Genomic DNA, 13,767 nt, shown 5'->3' on the forward strand with positions numbered 1-13,767 from the left:
GTTCCTGCGCCAATACCATGCCATCTTAATTTTTCTAGATTTATAAGTATGCTAATTTTTGATAGAATTGCTTTGATTTGTGACACTTCCTTATGTACGGTTCTGTTTCATGGGTCCTGTTTTGGTCATTAAAATGTTTTCATTTAGATTTAATAGTATTATATTTTCTATATTATTAATTTTTTTCACAGAAATTTGAATGAAGTAATAAACGTGTACACTACAGTTAATCTAGTTATGTCTAGTATGTTTGCTGATTTTAATTTTATTATAACTAATGCTGCAAAGCTGATCTCTTACTATGTTTAGGATTATTTCCTTAATATAACAGCACAAAAATTAAATTATTGGGTCAGTGAGTATAAACATATTTAAAGCTCTTAAAGTGGTAAAGAATCTGCCTGCCAGTGCAGGAGACACAGGTTCTATTCCTGGGTCAGGAAGATCCCCTGAGTAGGAAATGGCAACCCACTCCAATATTCTGGCCTGGAAAATTTCATGGACGATGGAGCCTGGTGGGCTACAGTCCATAGGGTCACAGAGTCATACATTGCTGAGAGACTGAGTGAGTGAGTACTTATTGCTATATTGCTTTTCAAACAGGTATCAATGTAGACTACCAGTATCAATATAAATGTTATATTGCATACTTACTTTTATTATCTTTTTAGGTTTCTTCTAATCGTCCCTTACCGAAAGGAGAATGTAAAGGTGGCCAAACCCGGGTACCTGAAGAGGAGCCAACCACAGTCTCTGAATATTTCTTTAATGATATCTTTATTGAAGTGGATGAACCAGAATAGAAAAACGCCTTTAAAACTTTTTTTTAAGTCTAGGATTTCCATAATCAGTTATGTCAACAAAGCAGTATTTAGAAAGAAGCATCACTGGCAGTTTTTCCTTAGGTTGATTTTGAGTATTTATTCAGCTTGATTTGAAGCTTTTATAATCAGTGAAAAACATTGCTGGGGTCCTTTTCATTCTGGTTGGCTCAGCATTTTGGAAATATCAACCAGTTAAGACTGCTTTCTCAGCCAGAAATAACAGGTCTTGTTTACATTTTGACTCTTTCTGTATTGAACACACGTGAACATCTTCGAATGTTGTGGATAATGTCTGTGTAAATCACAGTGCTGATGCATTTGGAAGTGGATTGTATTTAACGTTTAGAGAACCTTTTGTGAAGGTTTTTTTTATGTTTGCTTAGGGTTTTTTGTTTTTGTTTTAGGATTTTTTGGGGTTTGAGTATTTTTTTTTTAATTTTGGTTTTTTAGTATGGTGAAAGCCTTTTCATTTGCCTCTAAATATATGAAAGGAAATTGTGAAACTCCAGTTTAGTATGGTAACTGTTAAAAACTTTTCTATTATCATCTATTTGACTGAAAAATGTGTATTTTTCTAATTCATATTGATGTAACATTAGTCCTAATTGAAGAACTAGTATTTAAACTTACTATTTATAAAGATAAAACATCAAAAAGCTTATTTATTTTTAAATTTTTTATTTAAAAGAAGATTCAGTTTTAATTTTTTACCCCTGAGATTATGGGTAAAGAAGGCATTAACAAATTCATGTTTGTCTCCTTTCCCGCTTTAATTTTAAAGATATTTAAAGTGATATAACTAAAGTATTTGGATAGTATATATGTTTGAATACATTTTTTTCTCATAGTTCAGTATATTGACTTTGTACTGTGAATTTTTTGTTTTTCTTATTTCTTAGATAATCTCAGGATTTGTATGGGAAAAAGAAAACTTAACCTTATTTATGAGGCAAATTTCCATACAAAACTAGTCTCCATTACATAAACATATGCTCACATACACACATTCCTTTTTTAAAAAACAATTTCTTGTTAGTTTTCTTTCCCCTATTAAATTCTCCTTAAGAACCTAAGTATGTAGGTCTTTATGGACAGAACATAATTGAGATGTTAAAAACAGAAAATAAGATAACAGTAAGCCTTTATTAAGTCAGTGATTATCATCAATATGAATTTATGGGTTGGGTTTAAATTTCATGATTTACATAGGTAATTCCTTTATCACCCAAGCAAATCTCTGGGGTTCAAATTAAACTTCTGAAGAAACATTTATTCTTTTATGTGAAAAGCCCTCTGGGTTGATAATACCTTGGGTCAGGAATCAGAAACATTTTCTGCAAAAATACTTTGGAATTTGTGGGCCAGATGCCCCCTGTGGTAACTGCTCAGCTCTGCCATTTAAGTGTGGAAGCAGCCATAGACGATGCCCGCATGGTGGCATGGATGGCCCGGGTCTTTAGCTTGAGCCCCGTGTTAGACTTAGTTCTCTTACTTTCAGGTGCTGGTGTCGTTACCTATGAGATGTTTGTCACTGGATTTATGAGTTGTGCCTCACAATGAAAACTGTTGATTGCATCATGAAATCAGTATTTCAGTTGGGAAGATATTTTAATGTCTAATTATGTCTGTAAATTGAAAAAAATGCTGACCAGTTTTCAGGTTCACTAGTGGATTTGACTTGGCAAGTATAACAGTAATCCTAATTTATTAAAACAATTGATATTAGAACATTTCTTATTCATTGCCTTATAGTGAAATTTACAGTTTGAACTTTTTTGTCATAGAGGAGGATTTATAAGGAAATTCTCTACAGATATGCATTTATTTATTTCATGTGATTAATATGTTACAAAAATCATGGTCGTAATCACATTGCTATTTTAAATGCCATTTTTATAAATTTTAGAAGTCTCATATTCTGAAAAGGTTTTTTTTAGTTCATGTTAGTTTAGGTGTTAGGTTGTCATAGCTAAACTATGATTTTATCCCTTGTTTACTATCATTTTAAATTTGTTAACATCTGTCTCTTGTTCATCTACAATGAGTTAATTTTGTGGAAGATGTAACTTCTTACTGTATAAAGGATAATTTTATCTTTGGGCATTCATTGCATTAGAGAATCAAGTCAGCTAAATTCTCCTACAGTTATATCCTTAAAACTACTCTTAGAGAAAGAAAATCAGTGTCTTTACCTTATAAAGGGGAAAGACTTGTTCACTCCTGTGTTTAATCTGACTCATATAAAGATCATGTGAAGAGTTTGTATTTTATAAATTTTCAAAGAGATATGATTAAAGGTCTTTATTTTTTTCTTGACTTTTCCTCCTGATCACATATCTTAGCAAGTGATCAACATGATGACTTAAAAGCCTAATTGTTGGTAAATGATTGAGGCACAGATAAAAATATGAATATCCACTGCTTACCACCATGTTTTTTGAAATATAGGTCACCATGTATACTATCTTGCTTGACGAAGTCTTTGACAAAAAGCAATATCTGTCATTGTAAATTTTCTTGTTCTAAAGAAAGCAGTTATATTCTGTAGATGTAAATTATGTAAATAAAAGTTATTTTATATTATTTGTTGTGTCCTTTTTTTCAAATGACAATAAAGATATCAATGTGTTAGTGAATGAAAAATAGTCTTAGAAGTACAGTTTATACTTCCACAAAAATATAGTATAATTGGAAGTTAATTTTTTCTTTCATTTATGCTATGGAGGATATTATTTTGATTTTGCGAGAATAAAGAATAGACTTTCCCCACATTTGGGACATATTACTTTTTGATTTGCCCCTCATGCACTGAAATTTTAGATAAAAGAACTCAATCTCTTTTACTCTTTTTTTTTTCCTGGAGAGAAAGGCAAATGGGAAACTTCAGTTATGGATATAAATCTAGACTTCTGACATTGTCTGACCAGACTTTTATACTTTTTGTCTGGTATAAAAGGATTTTTTGTTTTCTTAAAACTCCTCCCCACTCTTTTCCTGCTTTCTCCCAATATGTTAATCACAATTTGGGTTTTCATATTCAGTATTTGTATTGTATTGTAATTATTCACTGTTCTACCACCTAATAAACTAAGATGACATTTCCTTTCTGGTACAGCTGTTTGTTTTTCTCGGAGTTAAGAATTGTTTCACTTTTTCATTTGCTTTGGGTTTGTTTTTGAACCTGTAGCTTAACCTTCCATACCCTCCAGCAAGTCTGTTTATACTTTATATATAAATTTATACTTTTCGACATGGTCAAGTTGTCAGATAAATTCTTTCTTTCTTCTTCCCCCTTCTCTCCTCACCCCACTACCACCCCGCTCCTGGAAAACTTATGAAAATCTTCCTTCCTGCTTTCTTCTTGACTGAGTCTTCACAGGTCTCCATGTGCAGCACAGTTGCCATGCTGGGCCTTCTCTTGTGAATCCCCTCCCTTTCTTTTCTGGTTTGGACTCCCTATTTCTGGAGCCCATGTCATTGTTTTTCTTGATTTGGAGAGGTATATCTTCCCTTATTTACTGCGGAAGAGTATGTGGATGATTTTGTAACTTGAGACTTTACCTGTCTGAGAGTTCCCTTTTTCTAGTCTCTCAGTTGGGTTCTGTGTGGGATCCTTGAATAATTCGAAAATAATTTCTGCTTCATTTCAAAGTCATCCTCTGATTATATTCTGGTCTTCAGTGTAAAAAAGTCTGCTGCCACTCTGATTCCCCATCCTTTGAATGTGGGCCTCTGTTTACATGTTTTCTGACCCTGGTACTCGGCACAGTGGGCTTCCCTGTGGCTCAGTGGTACAGAATCTGCCTTCCAAGCAGGAGACTTGGGTTCAGTGACCGGGTCAGAAAGATCTAGAGAAGGAAATGGCTACTCATTCCAGTATCCTTGCCTGGAGAATCCCTTGGGCAGAGGAGCCTAGTGGGCTACAGTCCCTGGGGTCCTAAAAGAGTCAGATATAACTTAGCAACTGTGCCACCACCATTGTGCACGATAATGTGCCACCCCCATCCCTTCCTGCCCCCACATTCATGTCCTGGGCCTCTTTAATATGGAAATTCATTGACTTCCCTTCTGGCAAATGTTCTTGCATTATTACTCTGATAATTTCTCTCTTTCATTTTCACCTTTCTACTGTCTGAAATTCCTATAAATCAGATTTTTAAATCTCCTTTAGTGGTTTTGTCCAATGAGCATTTTGGGGGCATCATTTGTGTTTAATGAAGTACATAGATCTTAAGTATTCAGTTTGAATACTGACAATGTATACACCTGTGTAAGCGCCCCACAGAGACAATATTTTCATCCTCCCGGGAAGTTCCTTTAAGCCCTTCCCCACTGCCACCCACCAGGATTACTTTCGCCTGATCTTGAACTTTATATTATGTATTCCTTTGTATCTGGTTACTTTTGCTCAACATGTTTTTGGGACTCATTAATTTTGTCATGTGTTAGTAGCTCCCTGTTGTTGCTAAGTTGTATTCCATTTTACGCGTGTACCACATATGAATATACCATAATTGTATATCCATTTTCCTACTGATTGTTTCTGAATTTTGCCTCTTGAATAAAGCTACTATAAATAGTCTCGGATAAATCTTTTGGTAGACACGTTTTTATTTCTCCTGTTTAAAAACCTAGATTTATTTTTCTAAGTACTTGATGTTCTTTGACATGTTTATAAATGGTATTTTTAAATGCGTATTTTTATTTGTATGTTTATTGCTGGAACTTGGAGAAACAGTTGATTTTTGTATTGCAATTAAGATTTTAGCAAATGGGGATTCCCTGGCAGTCCAGTGGTTGTGACTCTGTGAAAGTTCACTGCTGAGGCCATGTGGCAAGGCCAAAAAAAAAAGTTAAGAAATGTATTTTCTATACGTCCATTCAGTCTTACTTAGCCTTTCGAGCTATTAAAGCAAGCCTTAAAAAAAAAAAATATATATATATATAGGAATGCTATTTGTTCTTAGAAAACAGACTTAGAAACTCAGTTATTGGGACTTCCCTGGTGATCTAGTGGCCAAAACTCCCAGCTCCCACTGTAGGGGCTTGGGTTCCATCCCTGGTCAGGGAGCTAGATCCCACATACCGCAACCAAAAATCCTGAGCGCTGCAACCAAAAATCCTATGTGCCCTAACGAAGATAGAAGATCCTGTGTGCTGCAACTAGGACCTGGTGCTGTCAAATAAATAAATAAATGAAACTCACCTATTAGAAGATAAACAATATAAAGTAAAATTTTAAGTAATAAAATTTAATGCTGCTGGGAAACACTTGCTACCTTCTCATTTATTTAATAAATTTAAAGGGTAGCAGAGTATCTTATCTCTTTAGAACATTGTTTTCCCATCCTTCTAATATTTTCTCATTAGGGAATTCCCTGGCAGTCCAGTGGTTAGGACTCTGTGCTTCCACTGCAGGGAGTACGAATTTGATTCCTGGTCAGGGAACTAAGACCCCACATGCTCTGGGGGCAACTAAGCCCACGCTTGCAACTACTATGGAGCCTGTGCGCTGCAACTAAAGAAGCTCACGTACCACAAGAGCCCAAGAGCCCTGCACACTGGGACAAAAGATCCTGCATGCCACAGGGAAGGTCCAATGTGCCACAACTAAGACACGATGCAACCAAATATTTTTTTAAAATCAGTTGCATTTCTATGTGCTAATAATGTACAAACTGAAAAGGAAATTTTGTGTACAAAAGTAACCATTTACAGCAGCCTCAAAAATAACCAAATAGAACAAATAGAAATTAACCAAGGAGGTGAAAGACTTGCACAATGAAAACTAAAAAACTGATGAAAGAGATTAAAGAAGGCATAAATAAATGGAAACATCCCATTTTCATAGATTGGCAGACTTTAATACTGTTAAGATGTCAATGCTACCCAGTGTGATCAATAGATTCAGTGCAAATCCTATCAAAATTCTGAGATTTTTAAATTTTGACAGAAATAGAAAAATATACCTCTAAAGTTAATATGGAATCTAAGGGATCCCAGATAGTCAAAAAAATCTTGAACAAGAATAAAGCTAGAAGACTTAGGTTTAATGATTTCAAAACTTACTACAAAACTACAGTAAAAAAAAAAAAAATCATGGCTTTAACATAAAAGACAGACGTACAGGACCTAGAATATAATACAAAGTCAGAGATAAACCACTGCGTATGAATGAATTTCTGAAAAGCGTGCCAAGACTATTTAATGGAGAATGGACAGTCTTTATTTACAACAAAAGATGTTGGGGAAACTGGATATCCACATACCAATGAAGCTAACAATGTATACAAAAATTATCTCAAAGCTAAGACTAAGTGGACTAAGTAAGATAATTTTTTTCTCATTGTCCAATGTGTGAGAAATTGTGAGGAAGCTCAGATTGTTTGTTGTTTCTCAGTCACTCAGTTGTGTCTGACTCTTTGTGACCCCATGGACTGCAGCATTCCAGGCTTCCCTGTCGTTTCCTGGAGTTTGCTCAAACTCATGTCCATTGAGTCAGTGATGCCATCAAACCATCTCATCCTCTGTTTTCCCCCTTCTCCTCCTACCCTCAGTCTTTCCCAGCATCAGGTCTTTTCCAATGAGTCAGTTCTTCACATCAGGTGGCCAAAGTATTGGAGCTTCAGTATCAGTCCTTCCAATGAATACTCAGGTTTGATTTCCTTTAGGATTAACTGGTTTGATCTCCTTGCTGTCCAAGAGACTCCCAAGAGTGTTCTCCAACACCACAGTTTGAAAGTTCTTTGGTGCTCAGTCTTCTTTATGGTCCAACTTTCACATCTGTACATGACTATTGGAAAAACCAGTTTTGACTAGATGGACCTTTGTCAGCAAAGTGATGGCTCTGCTTTTTAATATGCTGTCTAGGTTTGTCATATCTTTTTCTTCCAAGGAGCAAGCATCTTTTAATTTCATGGCTTCAGTCACCATCCACAGTGATTTTAGAGCCCAAGAAAATGAAATCTGTCACTGTTTCCATTTTTTCCCCATTTATTTGCCGTGAAGTGATGGGACTGGATACCATGATCTTAATTTTTTGAATGTTGAATGTAAGGCAAGTACTGAGAAAGAGAATGAGCTGGCCAGCCAGGCAAAGAAAAGGAAGTTTATTAAAGGGAAACGAGAGAGTGACTGGCCCTTGAGAAGAACCAGCCCCTTCCCTTCTCGTGGGTCCCTCTTATACCCTCCTGGTGGGAAAGTGGGTCCCCTCAGGGATGGTTAGTTTATCTTTATTATGCAGCTGAAGTTTGGCAGTTGGTAGTCTTGAGAAAGTCGAAGGTGTTCAATGGTATAGTCTTGGCAAAGAGTACCAGCGGCCCAAACAGGATGTCACTTGAGCAATGTGGTCAGTTTCATGGGTCACTGTGACTTTATATTTTATTTGTGAGCCATTTTTAACAATGAGATCCCATGTAGGCCCTATCATTGAGTTTTAAGCAAAATTTTTCACTTTTTCACTCAGATCTGTTATAGACAACTTTGCCTTACTTTGCCAACAAAGGTCCATCCAGTCAAAGCTATGGTTTTTCCAGTAGTCATGTATGGATGTGAGAGTTGGACCTTAAAGAAAGCCGAATGCTGAAGAATTGATGCTTTTGAACTGTGGTGTTAGAGAAGACTCTTGAGAGTCCCTTGGACTGCAAGGAGAGCCAACCAGTTCAGCCTAAAGGAAATCAGTCCTGAATATTCATTAGAAAGACATGCTGAAGCTGGAACGCCAATACTTTGGCCACCTGATGCCAAGAACTGACTTATTTGCAAAGACCCCGGGGCTGGGGAAGATTGAAGGCAAGGGAAGGGGACGACAGAGGATGAGATAGTTGGATGGCATCACCGACTCACTGAACATGAGTTCGAACAAACTCTGGGAGTTGGTGATGGACAGGGAAGCCTGGCGTGCTTCTGTACACAGGGTCGCAAAGAGTCAGACACAACTGAGCTACTGAACCGAGCTGACATGTTAGAGGCTAGGTTTTAGTAGTAGGTTATAATCGTACATCTAAGATGTACTTTATCACTACTAGGATTTTTACATTTACTGTTTATGTTCTCTCCGCTTTATAAAAGAGGACATTCTCCAGTGTATCCCCAGCTCCAAAAGAGCGCCTGAATGGGGAATTTGAAGAAATATTTCTTGAATGGACGTTATCTCCTTTAAAAAGTTTAAGTTCTCAGCACAGTTTAACGAGCCTGTTCGGTTTCCAGCTCTCATATAAGAATAAGCTTTTTCAAGTCCCGGAATACCCTTTCTAGCAGTAGGGAAGAAGAAAACGGCACGTAGAGGAAGCACCTAGACAATCAAAGAAACTCTGCCGCAAGCTCCTCATCTCCGCCTAGGGATTCGCAATGCTCAGGGGCTCGGGAGGGGTCAGGCCTCGCGAGGCTGCATCTCTGTCCCTCATTGGCTGAGTTCGGGGGGCGTGGTGCTCAACACCGACCAATCACGGGCGGCTTTCGCCGACACGTGCCGAGGCTGGCCGGAGAATCCCGGAGGTTTCAGGAGAGTAGGGACAGCAAGGATCTGGGCCGAGGTGCATCCCTAAGGGGGCGAGTTGGCCGGGAAAGCTTCGGCTCCGAATTGGCGCAGGCCGCTCTCACGCAGCTTCCTGCCTCTGTGCCCGCTGCCATGTGGGCCGCTCTGAGATTAGCCCTGCGGCCCTGCGCCCGCGCCGCTGCCCCAGCGCTGCGTTCCTATCATGGGGACTCCGTGGCTTCCCTGGGCACCCCACCGGACTCCAGCTCTGCCATCTACCAGGTAGGGTGGGTGAGCGGCCCGGGTCAGTGATTCCTCTTCACCGACGGGACAAGCTGTTGGCCGGACTGGGGAGCATAGCGGGTAGGCTCCTTTTATCAGTAGCTCCTCTTTTCTCTGGGTCCGCAGTCATGATTCTGGGACGCACTAAGAGTTAGGGTTAGGGTTAGGGTTAGGGGTTAGGGTTAGGGTTTGAAGTTTGAAAAAAGAAAGCAAATCAGATACATTTTAGTTCACTTTTAGCACTGGCTCTGTCCTTTGTATCTTTAAAATCAGTGGTTCTCAAAGCCGGTGGTTCTCCGGGAGCTTGTTCGAATTACAGTAGCCTTAAGCCTCACCCTGGGCCTTTTTGGTCTTCCAGGGTGGGGTCCTGATGTTTGCTTGGTTAATAAGGTTGGGGGTGAGGAGGGCCAAAGGCCTTGGAGGCAGCTAGCTTTGGGAACCACTGGCCTAACACAGCTAACCCTGCTCCGTGGTTACTAGATTTGAAAGAGTTGGTTATGTTAATGGGAAATACTTGTATTTAAATAGCTTTTCTTGGAAGTTGGAGGTGCCATAGGTCACAAAATCAACTCCTGGTTTATGAAATATCAGCTGGAAGTTTTCAGTCTATCGTGTCTATCTGGTTTCTAAGCCTGTACAGATAAAGTTTAAGTTGCGCAGATAACTTTCAGGAGATATATTTTATTTATTTATTTTTTAAAAATTTGTTTACTTTTGGCGGTGCTGAGGCTTTCTTGCTGCTAGTGGGCTCTCTTTAGTTGGAGTGTGTGGGCTTCTCCTTGCCGTGGCTTCTCTTTGCGGACCACAGGCTCTGGGCCTGTGGGCGTCAGTCGTTGTGGCACACGGGCTTAGTAGCCCCTCAGCATGTGAAATCTTCCTGGACCAGGGATCAAACCTGTGTCCCTTGCATTGGCAGGCAGATTCTTAACCTCTGGACCACCAGGGAAGCCCCCAGATAAAACATATTAAATAATTCTTCCCTTTGGAAAAGCAAAGAGGTTGAAAGAAAATCAGCAGATGGAGGCAGAAACAATATCCAGTGAGAGACTTCCAGAAGTTTTTAGATTTCCTGGGATCAAGAGAGAATGTTTCTTTCAGAAACATTAAATGGTTATTGTGATATAGGCTTTCTTTGAAAGTGAAAGTCGCTCAGTGTGTCCCGCTCTTTGCCACTGCATGGACTATACAGTATATGAAATTCTCCAGGCCAGAATACTGGAGTGGGTAGCCTTTCCCTTCTCCAGGGGATCTTCCCGACCCAGGGATCGAACCCAGGTCTCCCTCATTGCAGGTGGATTCTTTACCAGTTGAGCCATATGGGAAGCCCAAGAATACTGGAGTGGGTAGCCTATCCCTTCTCCAGCGGATCTTCCGGACCCAGGAATTGAACCGGAGTCTCCTGCATTGCAGGCAGATTATCAACTGAACTATCAGGGAAGCCACTATTTAGGTACTTAGAATAAATGTGCAGGAATGGAGTCATATTTTTGTCGGGGAGACAGACAAGAAAGCAGTGCATTGTGATGAGGGGTGTCTAAAGTCTAGAAAGTGATTGCAGAAAGATAAAAAGTAATGAGCGAGTTGGCTCTTGAATGAGTTAAGAACTGTCCAGGTTCAGGGTGGAGAATGGGCCTATACAACCAAAAGAAGTCATGAGAACATAGGTTTTAGATTATGAAAGCAGTTAGTGGGAGTGAGAACTTGGAAGTTCTGGTGTGGAATTCATGGGGTGGATGGGATTGCTTATGCGGCCAGGTAGAGGAGCTATGTGTAGGAGCCATGTTTTGATTTCACTTTGCAGTCTGTTTGCTAAGATATTTAAGTAGAGAAGTGGCATGATGCTGTGATGGATAATCGGTGGAGCAGCAGGGTAGGGAATGGGTTTCCCACCGTATCGAATATGACTTCTTCGTGGTGTGTTCTCCAGAGCTCCTGTAAGGTTACTTTAGCCGGTTCAGGGTTGTTCTGTGATGTCTCTGTGAGGGAATGAGCTCCTGGAGTTTACTGGTCTGCCGTCTTTTTGAAGTCAGGTCTGGGCTGATGTATTTGATAGCGGCTGCTAGTCAGGGGTTAGGGAATGTAAGCCCGAGATTATAATTTCTTTCTCTGTGTAAAATGTATTATGTTCTGGTTTAGTCTGTGAGCTAGTAATTAGAATAGGGAAGTAATTGCGCTATGGTGGAAAAAACACTGGTTTAGTATTTCATATATATTTAAAAGTAAACAAGGAACATTTTTGGGGGGAAATCCTGGAGTAAATGTTAACAGTGGCCCTTTCAGTGGGCAGAAGAGGCATTGTGCTTTAAGAACAAGATTCTAGAGCTAGTGAGCTTTGGTTAAAAATCCTGATTCTACTACTTGTAAGCTGAGTGATCTTGGGACTAATTACTTACTTCTCTGTGCCTCAGCTGTGTTGTGACATTAATGATTAGGTGTATGTTTCATTTATCAAGACAGTTAGTGACAATGCCTGAAGTATAATAAACCCTCGACAATTATTAGCTCTTGCTACTTTGCCTTCTCTTCTTAAGGTCATCTCATGATCTGTATTAGCTAGATTTTACTTCAGTAATGCTGAGTAGCAACCAGTCCCAAGATTTTAGTGTTCAAAAGAACAAGTATTTAGTTTTCACACTTGGGTCGGTGGTGGCAGTTCTGCTCTAGGACTGTATTAGATTCAGGTCCACACTGTTTCTTTTCTCTTTTAAAATTTTGGCTGCATTGTGTCTTCACTGCTGTGTGCTGGGATAGTTGTCCTGTGGCGTGTGGGATCTCAGTTCCCCAACCAAAGATTGCACCCACATCCCCTGCTTTGAAAGGCAAATTCTTAACCACTAGACTACCAGGGAAGTCCCTGCTCTACTTGTTTCTTATTCCAGGACCCAGAATGAAGGGTCCTCTCATTATGGAAGCCTGGGGCACAAGAGGAAAGAGTGTGGAAAGACCTTGTCCCTCTTAAAGCCTCTGCTGGCAGCTGGTACACTGGCACTTTGCCTATATTCCACTTGTCAAATCACATAATGTGGACAGATTCAGAGATTGTGGGGTAGGAAAGTGTAATCGCACAGTGAACCTTGGCAAGGGTGGGAGGGAAGGATGAATTTTAAACAAGTAGTACAGTCTACCTTAAGGCTACAAAGGTCCAGCTGTGAGGTCTGAGTCCCATGTGCAGGGGAGGAGAAATGGTGAATAGGCAAGAAGACACCCTCACCTGCTGGTCCTTTTTTTTAAGGAGCCTTCCTGGAAGTCATAGCTGACAACTTTTGCTTCGAACTCATTGGTTAGAATTTAGTCACATGGCCACACTTGTCCGGAAAAGGAGGCTGGGATTATTTTATTTTGCTTTTATTTTTCTAGTTTTTGGGGATGTCTCATGATTTGTGGGATCCTAGCTCCTCAACCAGGGATTGAATCCATGCCCTTGGCAGGGCAGTGAAAGCCTGGAATCCTAACTACTGGGCCACCAGCGAATTTCCCTCTGATCCTTTTAAAACATAAAATAGGATCCTTTTTCCCCCGGGCTTTGTTTTTAAGGGTAAATTGTCAATAAATGTGAAAGCAAGTATTTCTGAATTGGTTGGCGGCTCCTCACAATAGTATTTGATAGGACAGAAAAAGAAGATGGCATTCTAACCCCCAAAGGGTTAGAATTCCCAAACAAAGTAAAACAAATAGAGGTAAGCTCAGTAGACGTGTAAGGAAGGAAGTGTTTAAAATGAGTGGGAGTAGCCAAAAATGAAGTTGGAGATGAGATGGCATATGAATTAGGCTTTTTTTTTTTTTTTTAATTAGGCTTTAAAAGGGGATGCTGAGGGACTTCTCTGCCAGTCCAGTGGTTAAGACTCTGAGTTTCCACTGCCAGGGGCACAGGTTTCATCTCTGATCAGGGAACTAAGATTCCACATGCCTCGAGGGGTGGCCAATAAATAAATAGATAAATAAATAAATAGAGGTTGAGATTTATATTGATGGACCAGAGAGGGGTCATGGTAGTGCAGAAGACATGGAGCAAAGACTGAGAGGCACGAACTAATCTTTTTTGTATTTGGAGTTGGCTCAGTACAGAAGTGGCCCAGTGTGGAGGCCACATATGGTTGGCATCTAATGCTGTGCTCCTTAACCCTCATTATGGTAAAAAAAAAAAAAAACAAACAAAAAACTTCATTGGTTTCCTATAATACTCTC

General features: G+C 39.6%; 2 protein-coding genes across 4 annotated transcripts in view; both read left to right on the plus strand.

Moving 5' to 3' along the window:
- BDP1 (B double prime 1, subunit of RNA polymerase III transcription initiation factor IIIB) overlaps positions 1–3,698 on the plus strand; it is a 79,351-nt gene extending 75,653 nt beyond the window's left edge. For all 3 annotated transcript variants that reach the window (XM_065905761.1, XM_065905759.1, XM_065905760.1), the window contains exon 39: positions 672–3,698. In XM_065905761.1, coding sequence (XP_065761833.1) covers positions 672–803 — 132 coding nt within the window. In that variant the 3' untranslated portion in view covers positions 804–3,698. The remainder of the gene's footprint in view (positions 1–671) is intronic.
- Positions 3,699–9,300: 5,602 nt separating this feature from the next.
- Positions 9,301–13,767, plus strand: part of MCCC2 (methylcrotonyl-CoA carboxylase subunit 2) — an 80,593-nt gene continuing 76,126 nt past the window's right edge. Inside the window, exon 1 of the mRNA XM_065905543.1 lies at positions 9,301–9,582. Within this exon, the coding sequence (XP_065761615.1) occupies positions 9,454–9,582 (129 nt within the window). The 5' untranslated portion in view covers positions 9,301–9,453. The remainder of the gene's footprint in view (positions 9,583–13,767) is intronic.

This window comes from Muntiacus reevesi, chromosome 14 (genome assembly GCF_963930625.1).
Source record: "Muntiacus reevesi chromosome 14, mMunRee1.1, whole genome shotgun sequence".
Lineage (NCBI taxonomy): Eukaryota > Metazoa > Chordata > Mammalia > Artiodactyla > Cervidae > Muntiacus > Muntiacus reevesi.